The sequence below is a fragment of the Miniopterus natalensis genome, chromosome 7, assembly GCF_054644295.1.
Source record: "Miniopterus natalensis isolate mMinNat1 chromosome 7, mMinNat1.hap1, whole genome shotgun sequence".
Taxonomy (NCBI): domain Eukaryota; kingdom Metazoa; phylum Chordata; class Mammalia; order Chiroptera; family Miniopteridae; genus Miniopterus; species Miniopterus natalensis.
In genome coordinates, this window is record NC_142087.1 from 10,172,508 (window position 1) to 10,193,323 (window position 20,816).

General features: G+C 41.7%; 1 protein-coding gene across 1 annotated transcript in view; it reads left to right on the plus strand.

The window, feature by feature from the left end:
* The window catches only part of TTI1 (TELO2 interacting protein 1), a 39,381-nt gene that overhangs the window by 1,077 nt on the left and 17,488 nt on the right, over window positions 1-20,816 (plus strand). The window contains exons 2-4 of the mRNA XM_016219386.2: window positions 10,561-12,898; window positions 17,491-17,697; window positions 20,595-20,743. Of these exons, the coding sequence (XP_016074872.2) occupies window positions 10,597-12,898; window positions 17,491-17,697; window positions 20,595-20,743 (2,658 nt within the window). The 5' untranslated portion in view covers window positions 10,561-10,596. The remainder of the gene's footprint in view (window positions 1-10,560; window positions 12,899-17,490; window positions 17,698-20,594; window positions 20,744-20,816) is intronic.

Here is a 20,816-nt window from a genome sequence, read left to right on the forward strand (position 1 = left end):
TAGTAACTCATTTAATTCTTAGGACAAAGCTGTGAGGTAGGTATTTGTAATTCCCATTTGGCAAATGAAGAAACAGGCTGAGAGAGATTAGGGGACCTACCCAAGACCACATAACTAAATCAGAGGAAAAGGACTCTATCTTTCTATCTTTTTTTACCCCAGCACCTGATTCATGGCTGATTGAGTGAATTACTATAAAAGAGATGAATAGCCTAAATTCACACAGTCAACATCTAATTATAATTATAACCTATTGTCTTTAAGTCCAAATCTAGTGTATCTATCTTTGTGTATTAAGTAACACTGTCATATACTGAGCACTTTTATTCCAAACCACTTTGTATTAAGCACATTACATACAATCTTTTATTTAATCATTACAACAGTCCTATGGGGTGGAGAGTGTTATCACTCTTGGATAAATGAGAAAACATAAAACATAGGTGAGTAATCTGTCCGATGTCACTTGGACATAGGAAGGTTATCTGATGTCAGATCCCAAATTCTTCACTCCTGATCCAGTGGTTTACTCATTCATTCAGCGAATAATTTTTTGAGTATCTATGTCTGAAACACTATTCTTGGCAAACAGTCAAAATCCATGTCCTTGGAAGCTTAACTTCTATAGGGGAAGGTACATAAACAAACATGCAAGTATAAAATGAGTCAGAAAGTGATGAGTGCCTTAAATAAAAATCAAAGAGGGTAAGAGGGGTGAGGAATGTATGTATGGGTGGATAGGAGGCTATTGTATATGCTGGGCAGAGAAGGCCTCACTAATACAGTGACATTTGATCAGAACCCTGAAAATGAGAGAACAAACCATATGCTATGTGGTGGAATATTGTTCCAGACAGAGGGAAAACCAAGTACAAAGTCCTGAGGTTAGACCACTCTGGGTATTTTTGAGGAGCAGCAACGAGTACAGTAAGGCTGAAGTGATATGAACCAGAAGGCTGGAAATGAGCTCAGAAAAGTAGCCAGGGACCACATCACTTGGGGACTTGAGGCAATATGAGTGAATGAAAGTCCATTGGATGGTTTTGAATAAAAGAAGAGCATTGTGGTTGTTAAGTAGAAAATAGACAGCAAGGACAGAAGCAGGAAAACCAGTTTGGCAGCTGTTGTGATAACTCTAGTGAACGGATAACTCAGACTAGGATGGAGGTGGTGAAAAGGGTCAGATTCTGGGGATATTTTAGAACCAGTAACAATTTGCTGGCAGATTAGATATGAGGTGGAAAAGGAAGACCAGAGTTTATATTGCCCCAAGGGTTTTAGCCTAAGCAATCGTAAGAATGGATTTTTCATTTACTGAATGGAGGAAAGAGCTGGCTTGGGGAGTAAGAGCAGGAGTTTAGATTTGTACACATCAAGTTGGAAATGCCTATTCAAGTAGAGATGTCTTGCAGGCAGTTGGATTTATGGGTCTGGAGTTCAGGGGAGGGATCTGGGTTAGAGGTATAAATGTGGGAGTCATGAAAGGGAATAGGTGTAGAAAGAAAAGGGGCCCAGTGTGACTGAGTCCTAGAACACTTCAACATTTAGAGGTCTGAAAGATGAGGATGATATAATCGTGATTTTTCTTCTTTAGCCTGTTAATATTAATTACACTGATTGATTTTCAAATATTGAGCCAGCCTTTCATCCCTAGAATAAACCCTACTTTGTCATGGTGTATAACTTTTTTTACATACTGCTGATTATATTCTATTTTGTAATATTTTGTTTAGGATTTTTGCATCTATATTTATGAGGGAAATTGGCCTGCAATCTTTTTAAATTTTTGTATTGTCTTTGTTAGATTTGAGTGGTATCATGGTGATACTAGCTTTATAAAATGGATTGGAAAATATTTCCCCCTCTTTTTTCTCTAGGAAGATTGTGTAGAATTGGTATTCTTTATTTTATTTTTTTAATCATTTTTTAATTTTTCCAAGTACAGTTGACATATAATATTATATTAGTTCTTGGTGTACACCCCAGTAATTAGACATTATATGACTAAGTGATCATCCTGATAAATCTTGTACCCATCTGACACCATACATAGTTATTAGAATAATATTGACTATATTCCCTATGCTGTACTTTGCATCCCCATGACTATTCTGTAATAGCCAATTTGTACTTCTTTATCCCTTCACTTTTTTCACCCAGCCTCCCTCCCATCTGGTAACCATCAAAATGTTCTCTGTTCTACTTCTTCATTTATCTTGTGTTTTCTTTTTAGATTCATTTGTTAATAGATATGTATTTATTACCATGTTATTGTTCATATTTTTTATCTTTTTTTCTCCTTAAAGAAGAAAGACCCCTTTAACATTTCATGTAATACTAGTTCAGTGGTGATGAACTCCTTTAGCTTTTTCTTGTCTGGGAAACTCTTTATATGTCCTTAGATTCTAAATGATAGCTTTGCTGGGTAGAGTAGTCTTGGTTGTAGGTCCTTCTTTTTCATCACTTTAAATATTTCTTGCCAGTCCCTTCCAGCCTGCAAAGTTTCTATTGAAAAGTCATCTGACAGTCTTATGGGAGTTCCCTTGTAGGTAACTAACTGCTTTTCTCTTGCTGCTTTTAAGATTCTCTCTTTGTCTTTAACCTTTTACATTTTAATTACGATGTATCTTGGTGTGGGCCTATTTGGTTTCATCTTGTTTGGGACTCTCTGTGCTTCCTGAACCTGTATGTCTATTTCCTTCACCAGGTTAGGGAAGTTTTCTTCATTATTTTTTCAAATAGGTTTTCAGTTTCTCACTCTCTCTCTCTCCTTCGGGCACCCCCATGATGCAAATGTTGGTACACTTGAAGTTGTCCCAGAGGCTCCTTACACTGTCTTCATTTTTTTTTTTTTTTTGGATTATTTTCTTGCTGTTCTGCTTAGGTGTTTTTTGCTTACTTATATTCCAAATCACTGATTTGATTCTTGGCCTCATCTACTCTATTGTTGATTCCCTGTAAATTATTCTTTATTTCAGTTAGTGTATCCTTCATTTCTGACTGGTTCTTTTTAATGGTTTCTATGTCCTTTGTTATGCTGTTGACATTCTCACTAAGTTTCTTGAAGTTCTCACTAAGTTCCCTGAACATCCTTACAACTATTGTTTTAGATTCTGTTTGATAGTTTGCTTGCTTCCGTTTCATTTAGTTCTTTTCTGGAGATTTTTCTCTTGTTCTGTCATTTGGGACCTGTTTCTTTGTCTCTACATTTTGGCTGCTTCCCTAAGTTTGTTTCTATGTATTAGGTAGAGCTGCTGTGTCTCCCAGACTTGGTAGAGTGGCCTTGTGTAGTAGGTGTCCTGTAGGGCCCAGTGGTGCAGCCTCCTCAGTTACCCAAGCTGGGCACTCCAGGTGTCTTCCTATGTGGGCTGTATGCACTGTTCTGTTGTCGTTGAGCCTTGATTGCTCTTGGTGTCACTGGGAGGGATTGAACCCAGACTGATCAGCTGGGAGGACCAGCTGCCAGTACAATGGAGGAGCAGGACTTGCTTCAATGGGATTTTGGTGCTCTCCAACTCTGCCCCTTGAGTGTATCACTCGTGGATGTGGTTGGGTTGTAATTCAGCATGGTCTAAAGCTGTCCACTGGGTATACTGGCTCTGGGTCCACCCAGGAGGTGCAAGGTCACCACCACCTGTGCCCAGCCTGGGGTCACCCAGAACAACCTACAGAGTGATCTACAGATGACTGGTACTTGTGCTGGGCTTGGAGGTGCCCAGGAGAGGTCAAGCTGCAAACCAAGGCTGGCTGTTCTTAGTGCCAGGTCTGGGGCCACTTAGCAAGAGGTATTAGGTATGCAGAGGCCAGATGCTGTTTGTTTGAGGCAGGAGAGGCCATTTGTATGAAAAAGCCTCTGGGTACAGCCAAAATCTAGAGCTATGATTGCCCCTGAGAATGCATCTAATAAGATCTTCCCATAATGGGTCAGATCAACGACTATTGGGAATAACTCATGCCAAGGGAAGAGTGTGGCATTTTTTTACCCAGAATCCAGTTCAGACATAGCTGATATTAAAGTTCTACCAATGAGAGAGCCAGACCTTAGACTATGGCTGTCGGTTCAACAAGCATTTACTGAATACCTGCTCTGTGCCAGAAGCAATAAACAGACCTGTCAAATATCACTCCTTTCATAGAGCCTGTATTCTAGTGAGGGGAGAGAGACAATAAATAAATTGGTAGATCATCCGTTTTGACAGATGGTGTTAAGTGCTATGGAGAAATTTGAGAGGCAGGGAAAGGAGATAAGGGAGTGTCAGGGTGAGGAGGCGTGAGGATAGGTTGCAGTTTTAAATAAGGGTGGTCAGAGAAGGTTTTACTCAGAATTCACATGTGAGCAAAGCCTGAGAGGAGAGAGAATGAGCCATGAGGATATATGTTGGAACAGCAAGTGCAAAGGCCCAGAACAAGTCGTCAGATGTCATGCCTAGGTGAGGTGTGGCTCACTTGCCTCGATGGCACCTTTGTCTTGTCTCTTTGGCTCATTAGGTACTATGAGTTTTCTTCTAGCCTTTGCTTGTGACGGGTATTTTACCTTGAGCAGCCTCCTCTATAGCCCCAAGTATTTAGTCTCCTAACCCCAACATAGTCTCCTCCTTCCATGAACACTTACCTGCTGGTTTCATTCTTTGTCCAAATTCCTTTGCAATTCTTTTTTTTCTCCCTTTTTCACTTCTTGATTGTATGATACAGTAAGTACCTTGTGATCTACAATCTTATCCTTTAAGTGCCTATAAAGATAGCAATCTGTACAGACTGTCCCATTTGTCTTCACCACCAGCACCATGGCCCAGGGATCTTACATAGCCGGCCCGTGAAGAGACAGACAGAGATGGGGAGGAGGGGATAAGGCCACCCACCAGGGGGAATGGGTCCACTCCCCTGGGGCTGCTTTCCACCACCGCAGCAGAACTGTGAACTAGGAGAGGTTTTGAGGGCCATCAGCAGTCAAGAACTGGTTATTCAGGCTTTGTTTATTCAGCCACTTTCCGCCGCAGTCGAACTCTAGTTTGTTTTCTCTGCCCACCCAGAGAATCGGCTTGTTCTGAATGCCTCATCCTAGTATCACTTTCTGGGCCAGAGTGCTCCTGTTGCTGTCAGTTATATCAACATCAAACTTTGCAGCACTATTTTGAATAATCAGAGTTGTATTTTATAGGAATAGAGTCTAGGACTCCTAAGGCTCTAAATCTCTAAACAGTTCCTTCTGTAATTGACATATTGTCACACAAGTGTGATTTCATGGCCATCCCATAAAGGTATATGATTGCCTTTTATAGTCATGTCAAAGTAGCAGTTTGTTATACTGTCTTCCTCACAGAAATCTAGTTTATGTGTTTCCGAGTCTGTAACCCATTCTTCTGAAGATTTCGATTGTGGTAAATCTTCATCTGTATAGTACTCCGTTGAGAGACTATAACAGTTTCTCCATCGTAGATGAACATTTGGGTAGTTTCTGTTGGGAGGCGATGGTGGATGTTGTATTCCAGGGCACATCTTTTGATACGTTTGTGCATGCATTTCTGTTGGGTATGCATGAAGGAATGGAGTTACTAGATCACAGAGCACTGCATGTTCACCTTTAGAATAATAGGTGCAGTCCTGCCAGCACTGAATGAGGGTTCTTGTTGCTTCATATCCTTGCCAACGCCTAATATTTTCTTTTTCTTTCTATCCCTTTTTTTCAGCTTAACCCTTCTGGCAGGTGTATAATGGTATTTTATTGTGATTTTAAATTGCATTTTCCTGACTAATGGTGTTGAATGTCTTTTCATATGTTTATTGGGCATTTGAATATCCTCTTTTGTGATATGTCTGTTCAAGCCCTTTTCCATGTTGGATTACCTTTTTCTTTCTTTTTTATTTTGTTTTTGGGGTGTGTGTGTGTGTGTGTTGGGGGTGGGGTGGGAGAGGTTTTTAGGAGGAGGAGAAGGAAGCACTGGATTGCCTTTTTCTTAATTTACTTAAAAATCTTTTATATTATGAATATGAATGTTTTGTCAAATATATAGGAAATCTCTTGCCTCACTATAGCGTCTATTCCCTTTATTATTGGTGTCTTTTGATGAACACAAGTTCTTAATTTTAATGTAGTCAGATTTATTCTTTTTTTTTTTTTTTTTAAGGGTTAGCCCTTTTCTGTATCCTTTTAAAGAAATCTTTGCCTACTCCAAAATCACAAAGATGTTTTCCATTTTCTTTGGAAAGCTTTATTTTTTTTACATTTTACATTTAAATTTGGTGTGAAATGGAACCAAGACACATATATTTTTTCATGTGGTCAGCCAAGTGACACAGCACCTTTAATTGAAAAGACCATTCTTTTCTTCTTCTTTTTTAAAATCTTCATTGTTGAAAGTAGTACAGATGTCCTCAGTTCATTTCAGCATTACCTTTGTCAGGTATGTGAGTCTATATATGGACTCTCTATTTTATATGTGGGGGCTATTTCTGGGCCTTTTTCTGTTCCACTAACTTCTTTGTCTTTCTTTATGACAGTAACACACTGCACTGCCTTAAATTATTGTACATTTACAGTAAATCTTGAAATCAGGTGGGGTCAGAACTTACACTGCCACAGCTTACCAATTTAATCCTCCTTTTTCAAGATTGTCTTTGCTGTTCTAGATGCTTTGCATTCCCATATAAATTTGAGAATCATCTTGTTACTTTGTACAAAAATCCTGCTGGAGTTTTGACGGGTTATGTTGACTCTACACCAGTGGTTCTCACCCAGCAGCGATTTTTGCCCTCCATGGGACATTTGGCAGCGTCTGGAGACATTTTTGGTTGTCTGCACCTGAGGGGATGCTGCTTCCATCTGGGGGACAGAGGCCAAAAATGCTGCTAAGTATCTTACAATGGACAGGACAACCCTCCACCAACAAATAATTGTCCAGCCCCAAATGTCAATAGTGCCTCCGTTGAGAAACTGAATTAATATCACTGTTTCATTAGGGCTCCTGCCAACCATCTTCTCCTTTTTTGTTGCTGCCGTTCATCCTCACCTGAGGATATTTCCCCATTGATTTCTTTAGAGAGAGTGGAGGGGAGGGTAAGAGGGAGAGAGAGAAGCATCGATATGAGAGACACACACATCGATGGGTTGCCTCCTGCACATGCCCTGACTGGGGCCGGGGGATTGAGCCTGCACCTGAGGCACGTGCCCTTTACCAGGAATCATCAGTCCGCCGGTGGCGCTCTAACCACTGAGCAAAATCGGCCAGGGCAGCTGGTGTCTTATTTGTTTTCTACTTGACCTACTGGTTTTGCTTCCTTTTTTTTTTACCCTTTTTGGTGGGGATAAATCAGTAATATTTGTCATCTCATTTTTACTGTTCTCTGAACTTGTTAGGTATATATTCTTTTACAGTATTTTGGAGCTTACCCTACAGATTTCATCATGCATTCTTGACAGGTTATAGTCTAATACAAATTATTTTACCACTTTCTGATACTGCTAGACTCTTAATACACTTAATTTGTTAATACCCCCCACAACCCTTTTGTGCATTATTGTCTTGCATTTTGGTTTTGTGTGTGTATATATATATTTAAACTACAAAAGACATAATAATTATCTTTTTGTACAGTTTATACTCTTTTATATTGATCTATTTTTATTGGTCTCCATTCCTTCCTACATTTCTATGCTTCTGTTTAGGTTCATTTTCTCCCTTTATGTTTTTCCTTTGGTGCAGACCTGATAGCATTGAATTCTCTCAGATTTTGTTTGTCTAAAACATCGTTATTTTACCTTCAGTTTTGAACATTGTTTTGTGGAATGTAAAATTCAAGGTTGGTAGTTATTTTCTTTCAGCACATTAAAGATGTCATTCTGTTGTCCTCTGGATTTTATCATTTCTGTTGAGAAGTTGTCAGTCTTATTGCTCCATTACTTTAAAGACTTTTCGCTGCATTTTTGGTTTTCAGTATTTGACTGTATTTGGTTTTCAGCATTTTCATTGTATTGTCAACTTGGGGTTTGTTGAGCTTCATGAATCTGTGGGTTGATCTCTTACATTTGTTTGAACATTTCTCAGTCATTTCTCTGCCATCCTTCTCCCAGAAGTCATGTATTTTGAGATCCCTGAAGACTGCAGTTCCCCCCCACCCCAACCCCGCATGACTGTATTAAAAGCATTATAATTTCTCTTCATTTAGTAATAGCCCTTGACCTGGGCCACACCAGAATCCTGAGCTCATGTCCAGGATCAGCAAATGCACCAAGGGGGAAAAAGAAGCTCCTGATTGTTGGCTCACTCTGAACATTCACCCTCACTAGAGTATCAGTCCATCATGTTGCTGCTTCCACTTCTATTTGATGCTTTAAGAAATGATTTTTGTAATTTATCTGTTTTTTTAAAGTTGTCAGCAGGAATATTGGCCTGCCACACCCTACTATATCCTACTTGATCACAGAATATGTATAGTTGTTTTTTGAGTGCTTGTCAGGTGCCAGATGCCCTTCTAAGAAGGCTGAAGCTGTAGGTATGCCCAGTCTAAGGTAGGTAAGACAGACGTATACAGAGTAATACAGGATGCTAAATACGATAGTAGTGGTGTATACGGTGCAGAACAAAGGAGGCGGATGTGAAATAGCGTCACCTGTGTGGGAAATTGCAAGTTTTATAATTTTACATGGATACAGTTTTAAGTTTGATGGGTGAAGCAATAGAGGTGAGGTCAGTAAGATAAGTAGGGGCCTGATGGTGAAGTGGCCTGTGTGCCATGGTAAAAAAGTGTTTTCACTTTTGTCAGGCACGGAGAGCAGTTGAAGAATTTTAAGCATGAAAAAAGGTGATCAGATTTTTGTTTAGAATGATTACTTACATGTCATCATGAAATGTGGACTCAAGAAGGGCAGGCACACAAGGCAGGGAACCAGAGAAGAAACTGCTATAGTCAGTCCAACATTAAATAAATGATCATCATCAACAGATTTGAAGGACATTGAAGGGGTGGAATTGGTGAAACTTACCGAAATGGTAGAATTAAGAAAGCAGAGAGTCTAAGGTTTGTAGGGCAGGTGAGGACCATCATTCGTAAAGAGAATACAGGAGAAAGAGCAGATAAGTTTAGTTTTAGACATAATGTTCCCACTTCATTAGCTCTATTACAGTTTTTGTCATATAATCTGAGAACATAGTTCAGCACACCCAAGGTTATCTTGTTGAAACTCCTGAGATGAACAAGAGAGATGTCTGGTCCATCATCTGTTCAGAAGCCCTAGCAAGTAGAGCCAAAAGAAAGGAAGAAAGGAAGGGAAATGGGGGGGAGGAGAGGAAGAGGGAAGAAAAGAGTAAGAGAGACACCACCAGACTAGATGGTCTCTAAGCCTCCATCCAGTGCCTGCATTTTACAGTTGTACACATTTATGGTCTCCAGCTTCTGCTCAGTCCTCAGTACCCTTGGGCCACACTTCTATGTCTTCCCAGCATGCTCTGCTTCCCCAAAGGGAATATTTGAGACTTTTCTTTCCCTCCTCAAGCCCTCTGTTTACCCTTCTTCTTGTCCACTGTCAGCCCATGACTTTGAGTTTCTCCTCACAGAGAAAAGAGACTCTCTTGTATTAAGTGGCTCAGCTCCTTCGTTTACCTTAAACCTACCTCCTTTCATTGCCTGCGCGCCTGCCTGCCATCCATCTTCCCATCCTGCTTGAGTCCCTTTCTCCCATGATTTCTGTGATAATGTGCACTCCTGGCTTTTCCATTTCTCTGGTCACTCTTTTCCATTTTGTTTCTGTTTTCAGTCTCAACGAGTTCTGATTCTTCTCCTGAATTACTGGCTGCCAGGGGATCTTCTCAGTGCATGAAGTTGATCTTATCTTCCCCTGCTTAAAACTTCTGGTTGACAAGAACAGGCAAAACTAATCCATAGTGATAGAAGTCAGAATAGTGGCTCCCTCTGGGCAGGGGAAATAGGAATTGATTGCAGAAGGGCATGAGGGAGCTTTCCAGGGTGCTGGAAATATTTTGTATCTCTTTACGAATGATGGTCCTCACCTGACCTACAAACCTTAGACTCTCTGCTTTCTTAATTCTACCATTTCGGTAAGTTTCACCAATTCCACCCCTTCAATGTCCTTGTTTTGGGTAGTGGTTACATGGGTCTCTACATACATAGAAATTCCTTAAGACTAGTATATTTCACTGTGTGCATGTTATGCCTCAAGTTAAAAAAAACTTTAAGCGGTGCTTCATTAGTTAAAATCCAGACTCCTTAGACTAGACCACAGATTCCTGTTCATTCCTCCCTCAACTCTTGGCTCCAGCATTTCCTATGAAACCCATCCTGGCTTCTCCAGGGCTCTGGCCCATGGGTCTTCCACACTCACTTAGGACCATAAGCATGGGCCTATCCTAATTCTTAACAGACTGTGTTGTAACTGTCTCTCTGCTTCCCGCACTAGACTGGGAAGAACAGGGACCATCTCCCCTAGCGCATTGGGCAGCGACTGGCACATAGTCCCCCCTACATGCCTGTTCAATGAATGAAGGCAAGTTCACTTTGTATTTTCTTTGAACTTGACTTCTTTACTGAAGAGTTTCCTTCCTCCAGCCTGCAGGATGTTTCCTCTGTGAGGGAAAGTGCACAATGGCAGTGTGTGATACTCCTGAGGAGGCCTTTGGCATCTTACGCCCCATCTGTGTTCAGCTCACGAGGACGCAGACCGTGGAGAAGGTGGAGCAGCTGCAGGCACAGCTGCAGACCGTGAGTGGCTCGGCCCTTCAGGAACTCCAGCAGTATGTGCTCTTCCCTTTGCGGTTCACCCTGAAGGCCCCAGGTCCCAAAAGGGAGCGCTTGATCCAAAGCGTGGTGGAGTGCCTCACATTTGTCCTCTCCTCGACATGTGTGAAGGAACAGGAACTTCTCCGGGAACTCTTTTCGGAGCTCTCCTGTTGTCTGTATTCCCCCAGCTCCCAAAAACCCGCTGCTGTGTCCGAGGAGTTGAAATTGGCTGTGATCCAGGGCCTTAGCACATTAATGCACTCGGCCTACGGGGACATCATTCTGACTTTTTATGAGCCCTCCACTCTGCCTCGTTTAGGGTTTGCGGTATCATTACTTCTAGGCCTAGCGGAGCAGGAGAGGTCAAAGCAAATTAAGATTGCTGCCTTAAAATGTTTACAGGTTCTACTCTTTCAGTGTGACTGTGATGCCCATCCGCGGTCCTGGGATGTGCTTGAGCAGAAGCAGCTGGGGGACTTGTTTGCTTCTTTTTTACCTGGAATTTCAACCACACTGACCAGGGTTATCACAGGAGACTTTAAACAAGGGCACAGCATCGTCGTATCTTCCCTAAAGATATTTTACAGGACAGTGGGCTTTGTTATGGCTGATGAGCAGCTCGGAAGAACCTCCGAGGTCCAAGCAGAGCCTGCGGTGGAGCACAGAGTAGCAAAGCTGATGGTTCATCGGGAAGCCAATTGGGTAAAAAATACTGGCGACAAGTTGACTGTCCTTATTAAAAAGATAATCGAGTGCGTTTCAGTTCACCCACACTGGAAGGTGAGGATGGAGCTGATAGACCTGGTTGAGGCTCTTCTTTTGAAGTGCAGTCAGTCACTGGTCAAATCAGCTGGTCCCCTTCTGAAGGCTTTGGTGGGTCTACTAAATGATGAGAGTCCTGAAGTTCAAGACCAGTGCAATAAAGTTCTGAGACATTTTGCAGATCAGAAAGTAGTGGTGGGTAGCAGAGCCTTTGCTGACATCTTGTCAGAAAACCTACATTCCCTTGCCACCTCTCTTCCCCGCCTGATGAACTCCCAAGATGATCAAGGCAAATTCTCTACTCTTTCCTTGTTACTTGGTTACCTGAAACTCTTGGGCCCCAAAGTGAACTTTGTCCTCAACTCTGTGGCCCACCTCCAGCGCCTTTCCAAAGCGCTTATCCAAGTTCTAGAATTAGATGTGGCTGACGTCAAAATTGTTGAAGAGCGGCGTTGGAACTCCAGTCATCTGATTGCTTCTCCGAAGACCTCAGCTGCACAGCCAAGGAGCCAGATCCAGAGGAGATATTTCCGCTTCTTTACTGATGAGAGGGTTTTTCTGCTCTTGCGACAGGTCTGTCAGCTTCTTGGTTTTTATGGGAACCTCTATTTGCTTGTGGATCACTTTATGGAGCTGTATCATGAATCTGTGGTTTACCGAAAGCAAGCCGCCATGATCGTTAATGAACTGGTTGTGGGGGCTGCTGGGCTGGAAGTGGAAAATCTTCATGAAAAACACATTAAAACAAGCCCAGAGGAACTGAGAGAGATTGTGACATCTCTACTTGAAGAATACACGAGCCAGGAAAATTGGTATTTGGTCACTTGTATTGAAGCTGAAGAAATGGGAGAGGAGCTAACAATGAAGCAGTCAGGTCCCCAGGCCATCACATCTGGCGCACACACCTGCCAAGTTACATCTTTTCCAGCCTTCTCAAAACCAAGTCCCACTATTTGCTCCATGAACAGCAACATCTGGCAAATATGCATCCAGTTGGAAGGGATTGGCCACTTTGCATATGCACTAGGAACAGACTTCCGTTTGCTCTTGATGTCAGCCCTCTACCCAGTACTAGAGAAGGCTGGAGACCAAACCCTGCTCATCAGTCAGGCAGCTACCAGCACCATGATGGACATTTGCCATGCTTGTGGCTACGACTCCCCACAGCACCTGATCAATCAAAATTCAGACTATTTGGTGAATGGGATCTCTTTAAATCTGCGTCATCTGTCTCTGCACCCCCACACCCCAAAGGTCTTGGAAGTTATGCTGCGGAACTCTGATGCTAGCCTGCTTCCTTTGGTGGCAGATGTGGTTCAGGACATCTTGGCCGCCCTCGACCAGTTTTATGATAAGAGGGCTACTTCCTTTGTCAGTGTTCTGCACGCCCTGCTGGCAGCATTAGGTACATTGAGAGCCCTTTTTAGTGCTGTTTGGGGGAAGGACTAGTATCCTTATTTGCCTAACCTTGTTTTTTTCTTTGTGGTTATGCTATAGAGGACATTATTTTAATATTGTTTAAATTGGAATGTTATTTGAATTTGTCCAGCCCCACATGTTATGGTAGGGTTCCATTGTATGCATATGTGTGTGTGTATATATAGACACACACACATATATATATGTATATATACACACACACACACACTTTTAATAATCTCTACCATCTATTGAGCTTCTGCTCCGTGCCAGGGACATAAGCCCTGCAGACTAAATGCAAATATTATTTTTGTTTTACAGATAAGAGCTAAGCCTCGGTGAGCTCCTACTTAGCCAGGGTCACACAATTAATAAGGAGAAAAATCAGGATTTATGATTTTTTTTTCCTTTTCAATATACCAAGCTGCTCCTGACGATACTTAAGAATGAGCAGTATCTATGCTAATGGAGAACAGGCATAACATGAATTATTCAGTCCACAGATTATCTAGCACAGTACTGTCCAGTAGGACTCTGTTATGATGGAAATGTCCTGTACCTGTTCAGTCCAATACAATAACCACTAGCTATGTGTGGCTAGTGCAACTGAGGAACTGGATTTTTAAATTTTTATTTAAATAGCCACATGTAGCTAGTGACTGCCATATTCGACAGAGCAGGTCTAGAAAATTTCTTTTAACCTTTTAATTGTGTGAGGTGATTTGAGATTCTCTCCTTCCCTTTGATCATGTTGGAGGTGTGTCAGAGGTGTTAGCCACCATTAAAATGGTAAAGTATTTGGATTATACAAAAAAAAGAATACCTCAACTGGATAGTCAATCTTTGAATGAAAAAAATAATGAGCTGTATACCTGAGTCCCTTTTATCTAAATTAGAGCATAGCACCAGTACTTATTTCAGTGCTGCTAATAGCCTCCAAAGTATATGGAAAGGTCACTGACCTCCTCTTATCAGCTGAGAGAACCAAGACCATGTAAGAAATTTTCTCTTGGGAGATTACTGAAACAGGGACAGCCCTCTGGTCCTGTAGCTAATGCCATTTCCAGTGTTCATTCACTCATTCATGAACATTCACAGGCAGTGTTCATTCATTTAGTAAGGAATGCCTGCCATGTGTCAGAACTGTGCTAAGTAACCAGGATATAGCAGGGAACAAGGCAAGTAAACTCACGGAGCTTCCCTGCTGCCTCAAGAGAGATGATGAACAACTAAACAAGTCATTAAGCTCATTTCAGAATCTTAGAAGCACTGTGAGGAAAATAGACAATACAAGAGAGTGTCAGGGACAGGCTATTTTAAGTAGACATAAGCTCTTTGGATAAAAGTAAGTGGTGAAAGAGGGCCTTTCTGAGGCAGTGGCACTAAAGCTGAGACCTGAAGACTGAGAAGGGCCCACCAGTACATACAGAGCTGTCAACATCCTCTTTATGGTTTTTAAGACATTCAGGCAAAGGGAACAGCAGGTGCAAAGGCCTGAGGGAAGGAAGGACTTGGGGTCTTTGGAGATGGAAGAAAGGTCATGGTGGAGGGGCTGATACAGGGTAAAATTAGAAAGGTGGGCAAGGACAAACCCTACAGGGCCTTGTAGACCAAGGGAAGGAGTTCAGATTGTATCTTGCAACCACTTGGAAGACCTGTGTACTGGACTAGTCCCTGAGATGTCAGCAGTGACCAAGAAGAACCTGGTCCCTGCTCTCCTGGAAACACTACTGAGACTGGCTAACTGCTTATACATTTTAGACTATGTCTGACTTCCATGATCCAAATACACTCAAGACTTATACCTTTAGTACTTTGGGGAACTCGACTACATGTTAATTTGAGATTTTAAAAGTATATTTTTAAAAAGCCTATTAATTGGTAGCTCTCAGGAGCTATCTCAATTTGGGTCTTGTAAATTGAATTGCCTTGGATTGATGATGTCTTTGGTCATCTCTCAGGGAGGAATCCTGTGTAGCACTTTTTTTGTAAATTGAAATGGGGGAGGAGGGTGTCTCCAATGCAGAGAAGATAATCAGAGTGGGTAAGGTTGACTTGAAAGCATCCTAGGAAAAGAAGCACAGTTGGGGATAGCTTTTCTGAAAGTTCTGAGATAACCCGGAATACACTTGCATTCTGAATGGAGAGCAGTACTGAAGTGGAATTGATCAGTCTCGCACACATCAAAGTATACAGTTGTCTAACTGATGGTCACTCTTTTAAGATGGGAGTGGAAGTATGGTCACACAGAACTTCCAAAATGTCTTAAAAGAAACAAGGACATGTTTTAGGAAATCAGGTTACCGTAATCACAGTGTTTCATAAGCACTGACTGAAAAATATTAGGTATCACAGTGAGGGCAAGAGCCATCACCAGTAAATTACTACTAAGCACCAACTACTGGTTGGCTAATTATTTATTCATAACAACAAAACAATAAGGTAGCTTTGAAAGAAAGCATCCCGCCCGGCCCGGCATGGCTCAGCGGTTGAGCATCGACCTAGGATCCAGGCAATCGGGGTTCGATTCCCAGTCAGGGCACATGCCCGGGTTGCGGGCTCGATCCCCAGCTAGGGGCCTGCAGGAGGCAGCTGATCAATGACTCTCTCATCATTGATGTTTCTATCTCTCTTTCTCCCTTCCTCTCTCTGAAATCAATAAAGATATATTTAAAAAAAAGAAAGAAAGAAAGCATCCATATCACATACCTCAGCACCTGGAGATTGTGCCACATCTGTACATGCAGGGCTGCCACATTGTTTTCATGGCTGCATAATAGTCTGTTGTGTGGCTGTACCATAATTTAGCTTAAGCAGCCCTTTCTTGGTGTACATTTTGGTGGTTTCCAATCTTTTACCACCTCAAAAAAAAAATGCTGCAATGGATAGCTTTGTAAGTCATTTTGAACATGTCTAAGTATATCAGTAGAGTAAAATTCCTAAGATAAATGCTGGCTTAGAGAGTGTTACATTTAAATTTTGGATAGAGTATCAGATTGCTCCCCAAAGCATTCGTGCCAATTTAAACTCCCATCAGCAATGTAAGAGTGCCAGTTATGCCACGCCCTCACCGACACTGTATATTACTGGCTTTTTGATCTTTGCTGATCTAATAGGAGAAAAATAGCATCTTATTATAGTTTAATTTGCATTAAGAGTGCGGTTGAGCTTCATTTCATATGTTGAAAAGCCATTTGTGAGCAAAGACTTTTTAATGTCTGGAACTAGCCTTAAATCTAGAAAATAATCTTCGTAGCCTATCTACTTTTACCAGTGTGAATGCTGGTCCTGACTTTAACTCATTGGGAATGCAATCCCTTAGGGTGCCTCACGGGACTGATTTATGTCTGGGGATGAGGCATTGAAGAAATGTTGTAATTGACCCCTACATGTAGGAACCTCCAAATTGAAGGCTCTCATCTCCAGCACTTGTTCTCTGCTCCTCCCAGTTGCCTGACCCAGCATCCCCACCTGCTGTTGCTTGGCTCTGTGCAGATGCTCCTTGATGGAAAGGAGATTAGCAAGTGCTAAAGGTTATCAGAGGCTTTTTCCCTGCTGTCTGCATGAAGAGAGCGAAAATCCTGGCTGTGATCTTTTCTTGTTCTTTCACTCTTTAAGTATTAAGAGTCTTTTTGAAATGAAGCCCCAGGACTCCAATGTACAAAAATTGTTGAAATTAGAGCTTCTCTGGATAAGAAGGGCTGGAAACCCTAGACCCACCCTGTTTAGCCTGCTATCTTTTGACCTCCCTGTTGTGACCCCAAGACATTTATGCAGAGCCCTAGGGCTCCTCAAGGCACAGTTTGAAAACCACCAGCTCAGTGATGTTTAAGGCTGTTCTGTGGTGACACATCAGAAGTATTGAAGCATCACTAAAGAAGGAAAAGCTGTGGGGAGAGAATGGCAGCCTTCGGAAACATTTTATGTCAGGAATACAGATGTGAGCCTATGTTCACACTCATGGCTCCGTAGAGCCTGTCTTCTGCTAATGTGTCCATTAGTGTCTCCTGTACTCAGAGTTTTGTCACTTGTACATGTTCTCCAATCTAGTGTATTTATTCATTCAGCATATATTTTTGAGTACCCATTGTGTGTGGGCATGTTGGATTTCCAGTGGTGATCAATGGGGCCTAGAGTCTAATGGGAGATTCAGATACTAAACAGTACACACAAATATAATTACAAATCATGATAAGTTGATATGAAAGCAAAGAACACGGCGCTACATAAGAGAGCATATAAGGGACCTAGGTTAGATTGGGGAGTCAAGGGATGGCTTTAGTGGGCAAGCTATATTTGCATCAAGACACGAAAAGTGAGTTGGAATTAGCCAGATGTGGCGTAGGGTCAAGTATTTCAGACAGCATATTCAAAAGTTCTAAGACAGGAAAACATCTGGCACATTGGAGAACTGAAAGATGGTATGACAACTGAGAGTGGTTAGAAGATAAGGTTAGAGACAGGTAGGGCCTGGATCATGCAGGGGCCATGCAGACCATGGCAAAGAGCTTATTCTACTTGTAAAGTATTAATGACTTTTCAATGACCAAGGTGATCATTCTAACACTTTATTTACAGCCCAGTGGTTCCCAGACACAAGTGATCTTGGGCAACTCCAAGAGCAAAGTGTAGGGGAGGAGGGAAGTCATTTGAACCAAAGATCAGCAGCTCTCCAGAACAGATTTGAGAACAACACCACAGCCGAAGACGTTGAACAGTTTCTGCTGAACTACCTCAGGGACAAGGACCTGGCCGATGGAAATGTCTCGGAGTTTGATGAGGAAGGTCAGTATAATTTATTTTGGCTCAGCTGGTCTTTTCTTTTTAAAGCAGATTATTGTAAAAACAATGAAATGTCGTTAAAGACAGTTTGGAAATAAGAAAAGTGACTCATAACTCCACCATGCTAACATAGGCATTCTCACCTTTTGTGTAATCTTTTTCCATTCTTTTTTGTTGGCAAACCTATTTTTATATGATTGCGGCCTCAGTTTAAATGCATTATGCCCTTTTTGCATTGTTATATAACAAAGAACTCTCCATGTTGCTATAGAGTTTTAATAATTCATGTTTTAATAGCTGCTACTAAGTATCCATTCCCCTGTGGGAAGTTTAGGTTGCTTCTAGCTTTTCACTGTAATAAACAGAGCTGCAGTGGATGATTCTGTGCACATGACCTTTTCCTTCTCTTTGCAAATTTCTTTATAAATCCCAGAAGTAAGATTTCTGGGTCAAGGAGATGAACACTATTTTATGCTTGCCAAATTGCCTTCCAGAAAGGTTGTATCAATTTACACCTTCCCTTCAGCAGTGCAGGATTGATACTGGTTTCCCCACAACCTTCCCAACATTGGCTATCACCAGTTTTACTTCTTGCTAAATTAAAATGGTTCTTGTTATTTTACTTTGACGTCTCTGATTAGTGGAAAGGTTGAACATCTTTCTCTCTGCTTCTTTCCTGACAAGTTTTTTACTTATGCCCATTGTCTTCTCATATGCTTGTCCATTTATTTATTGTTTGAAGGAGGGTTCGGTGTTTTTCTTACCAATTTATATGATAAAGGAGAGGGGAGCTTAGGCTAGCTGAAGCTCTGGCCTGTTGTTTTATTCACAAGCTCAATCTGGAGCTTCAGGTCACAAAAGGATTAATAAATTATTAGAATCTCCTCTGCAAATATAAAATGCCAAGTTATAATGAGCTTGGTGGTCTCAGAACTATCCTAAATTGAACTGAGTCCCAAATTAGTTTGTTAGGTTGGAATCGAGCAGATTTCTCTTTTTTTCTTCTTTTTCCTTTTTTTTACAATTTCTACTCTGAGACTCTGATGAACTGAAGTCAGTACTTCCAGGATAACAGGAAATAGTATTTCAATGCAGCTAACTTCAACAAATTCCTTCTAAATAGCAGGGCAGCATCACAGGGCCCGAGTAATGATTTACTCAGAGTTGAGTCATTGGTTTCCCCAAGGACAGAGTTTTCTGATCATAAATCTGTCAGGCTTCTTCTCCTCGGTTTTGTTTCTTGAACTAACCCATTCCTTCTTTTCATGAACTACACCTCTCGCTCAAACTGGAAGAAGGGGAGGCAGCTCGATCTCTCATAATCTGGATTTGCCACTCTTATTTGAAATTCTCGCAGTGTCATTGAATCCATTCTTTCATGATTAGGATCTTCTGGTTCTAGCTGACGTTTACTAGGAGCAGACTGACTGAATCAAACCTTTCTTCCAGGAACGGAAAAATCCGCGTCCCTCAATAACATTCTGCAGCAGGTGAATTTCAGACAACAAATCCTCTGGGAAGAGAAGCACAGCCTGTCGTTCTTATAATTGTCACTCATCAAGTACATGCCACACACTTGGCATGATAAAGAATGTTTGGATTGATGTTGGTTTGACATGTGCTTTTTTATTTTAACCACAATAAAAGCACTTTGTGTATCTGGGGTCCCTTTCTCCAAGAAACCCAAGCATTGTACAAATGCATTTTCATTTATCTCTTCAGCATCTGGTAGAGACAGGTGTGGCCTCTACTGTAAGATTCTGTTTTTCCAGCAGAGGAAACTGAAATGGGAAAAAGTTAAGGGAGCAATGCTCAGCTTAATGGAAGTGAGCACAGCTGGTAGTGGGGGTCTGGGGGGACGCTGGAGGCTATAAGTAAACAGAAAATTTTCAGGGTAGGGATTTTGGCCTGGGTTTCATGAAACTCTCAAGTCTTTTTGTTGTTGTTTTGATTTACAAATGTATACCTCTCTCATGCAACAAAGCACTCTAGGCAGTGAAAGAATGATAATAGCTGGCAGCTTCACCTCATTTAACTCTCAACAGGCAAATAAGGTATACATGCTTTATTTCTTTTTTCAGATGAGGTAATGTGTGGTGAGAGGATTGATAATAGGTTGTGCAGGCAAAACTTGAACCAACCACCTGTAACCAAACCCCATCCCTGTGTATTGCACCAGGCTGCCCTGGTGTTCTCTCTCATACAGAAATAAGTAAGGCTCAAACTTGGCCATCAAAAGATCTTGAAGGCTGGACAGACATGTACCCCCTTTGGTCAAAGGGTGAACCAAGAGGAAAGAATAGAGGGCCAGAGGCCACCCAGGGAACTCCGCAGCCTCAGCGCTCCACATTAGAGCCTTGCTCTCTTATGTTTTTATTGTAAATATTTACTCATGGAAATTTAGAAAAGACTAAAGGTACAGGGGAAAAGTAAAAGTCATCAATTATCTCATGACCCCATCTCTGTTAATACTTTGTTGTACTCCCTCTCACCTTTACATAAAGGTTTCTATAATAATGCTCTCAATGTGTGCAATTCTGTACCCTCCTTTTCTCTTTCTAACACAGTATTGTTTCATAACAATTCTTGTCATTAAAGCCCTTGGTAAACACAAATGTTAGGCCCCTTATTACGTGTTATTTATTGTGTGGCTGTACCAAGGTTTATAAAACCATTTTCCTGTGAATGGGCATGGAGGTTCCCCCCCAGTTTTTATCTGTTACTGTTAATGCTTTGGTGAATATCTTGACTCACATCTTGACCCAGATTTAACATGGTTTCCTTAGGATCAGTTCCTAGACGTTTTCCCTCATAAGTCCTATTCCTGATCTGAGGCTGGGAGATCAAGTTGAAGTCGAGCATCTCCTAAAATACTGTCCCCGGTTGTGCTCTTTTTCCAGAGGAGCAGCCAGACCCTCCCAAAGTGGAGGAGAATGACACCAGCCCCCACGTGGAGCCCCCATTGCCGTTGCACATCCAGATAGCCACGGATGTGATGGAGCGTTGCATCCACTTGTTGTCAGATAAAAATCTGAGAATCCGCCTGAAGGTCAGTGTGTGGCCCTTTCCCTGTGTTCACGGAGCAGCAGCACTAAGCTTCGGTCTGGTTGGCAGCAACTGCG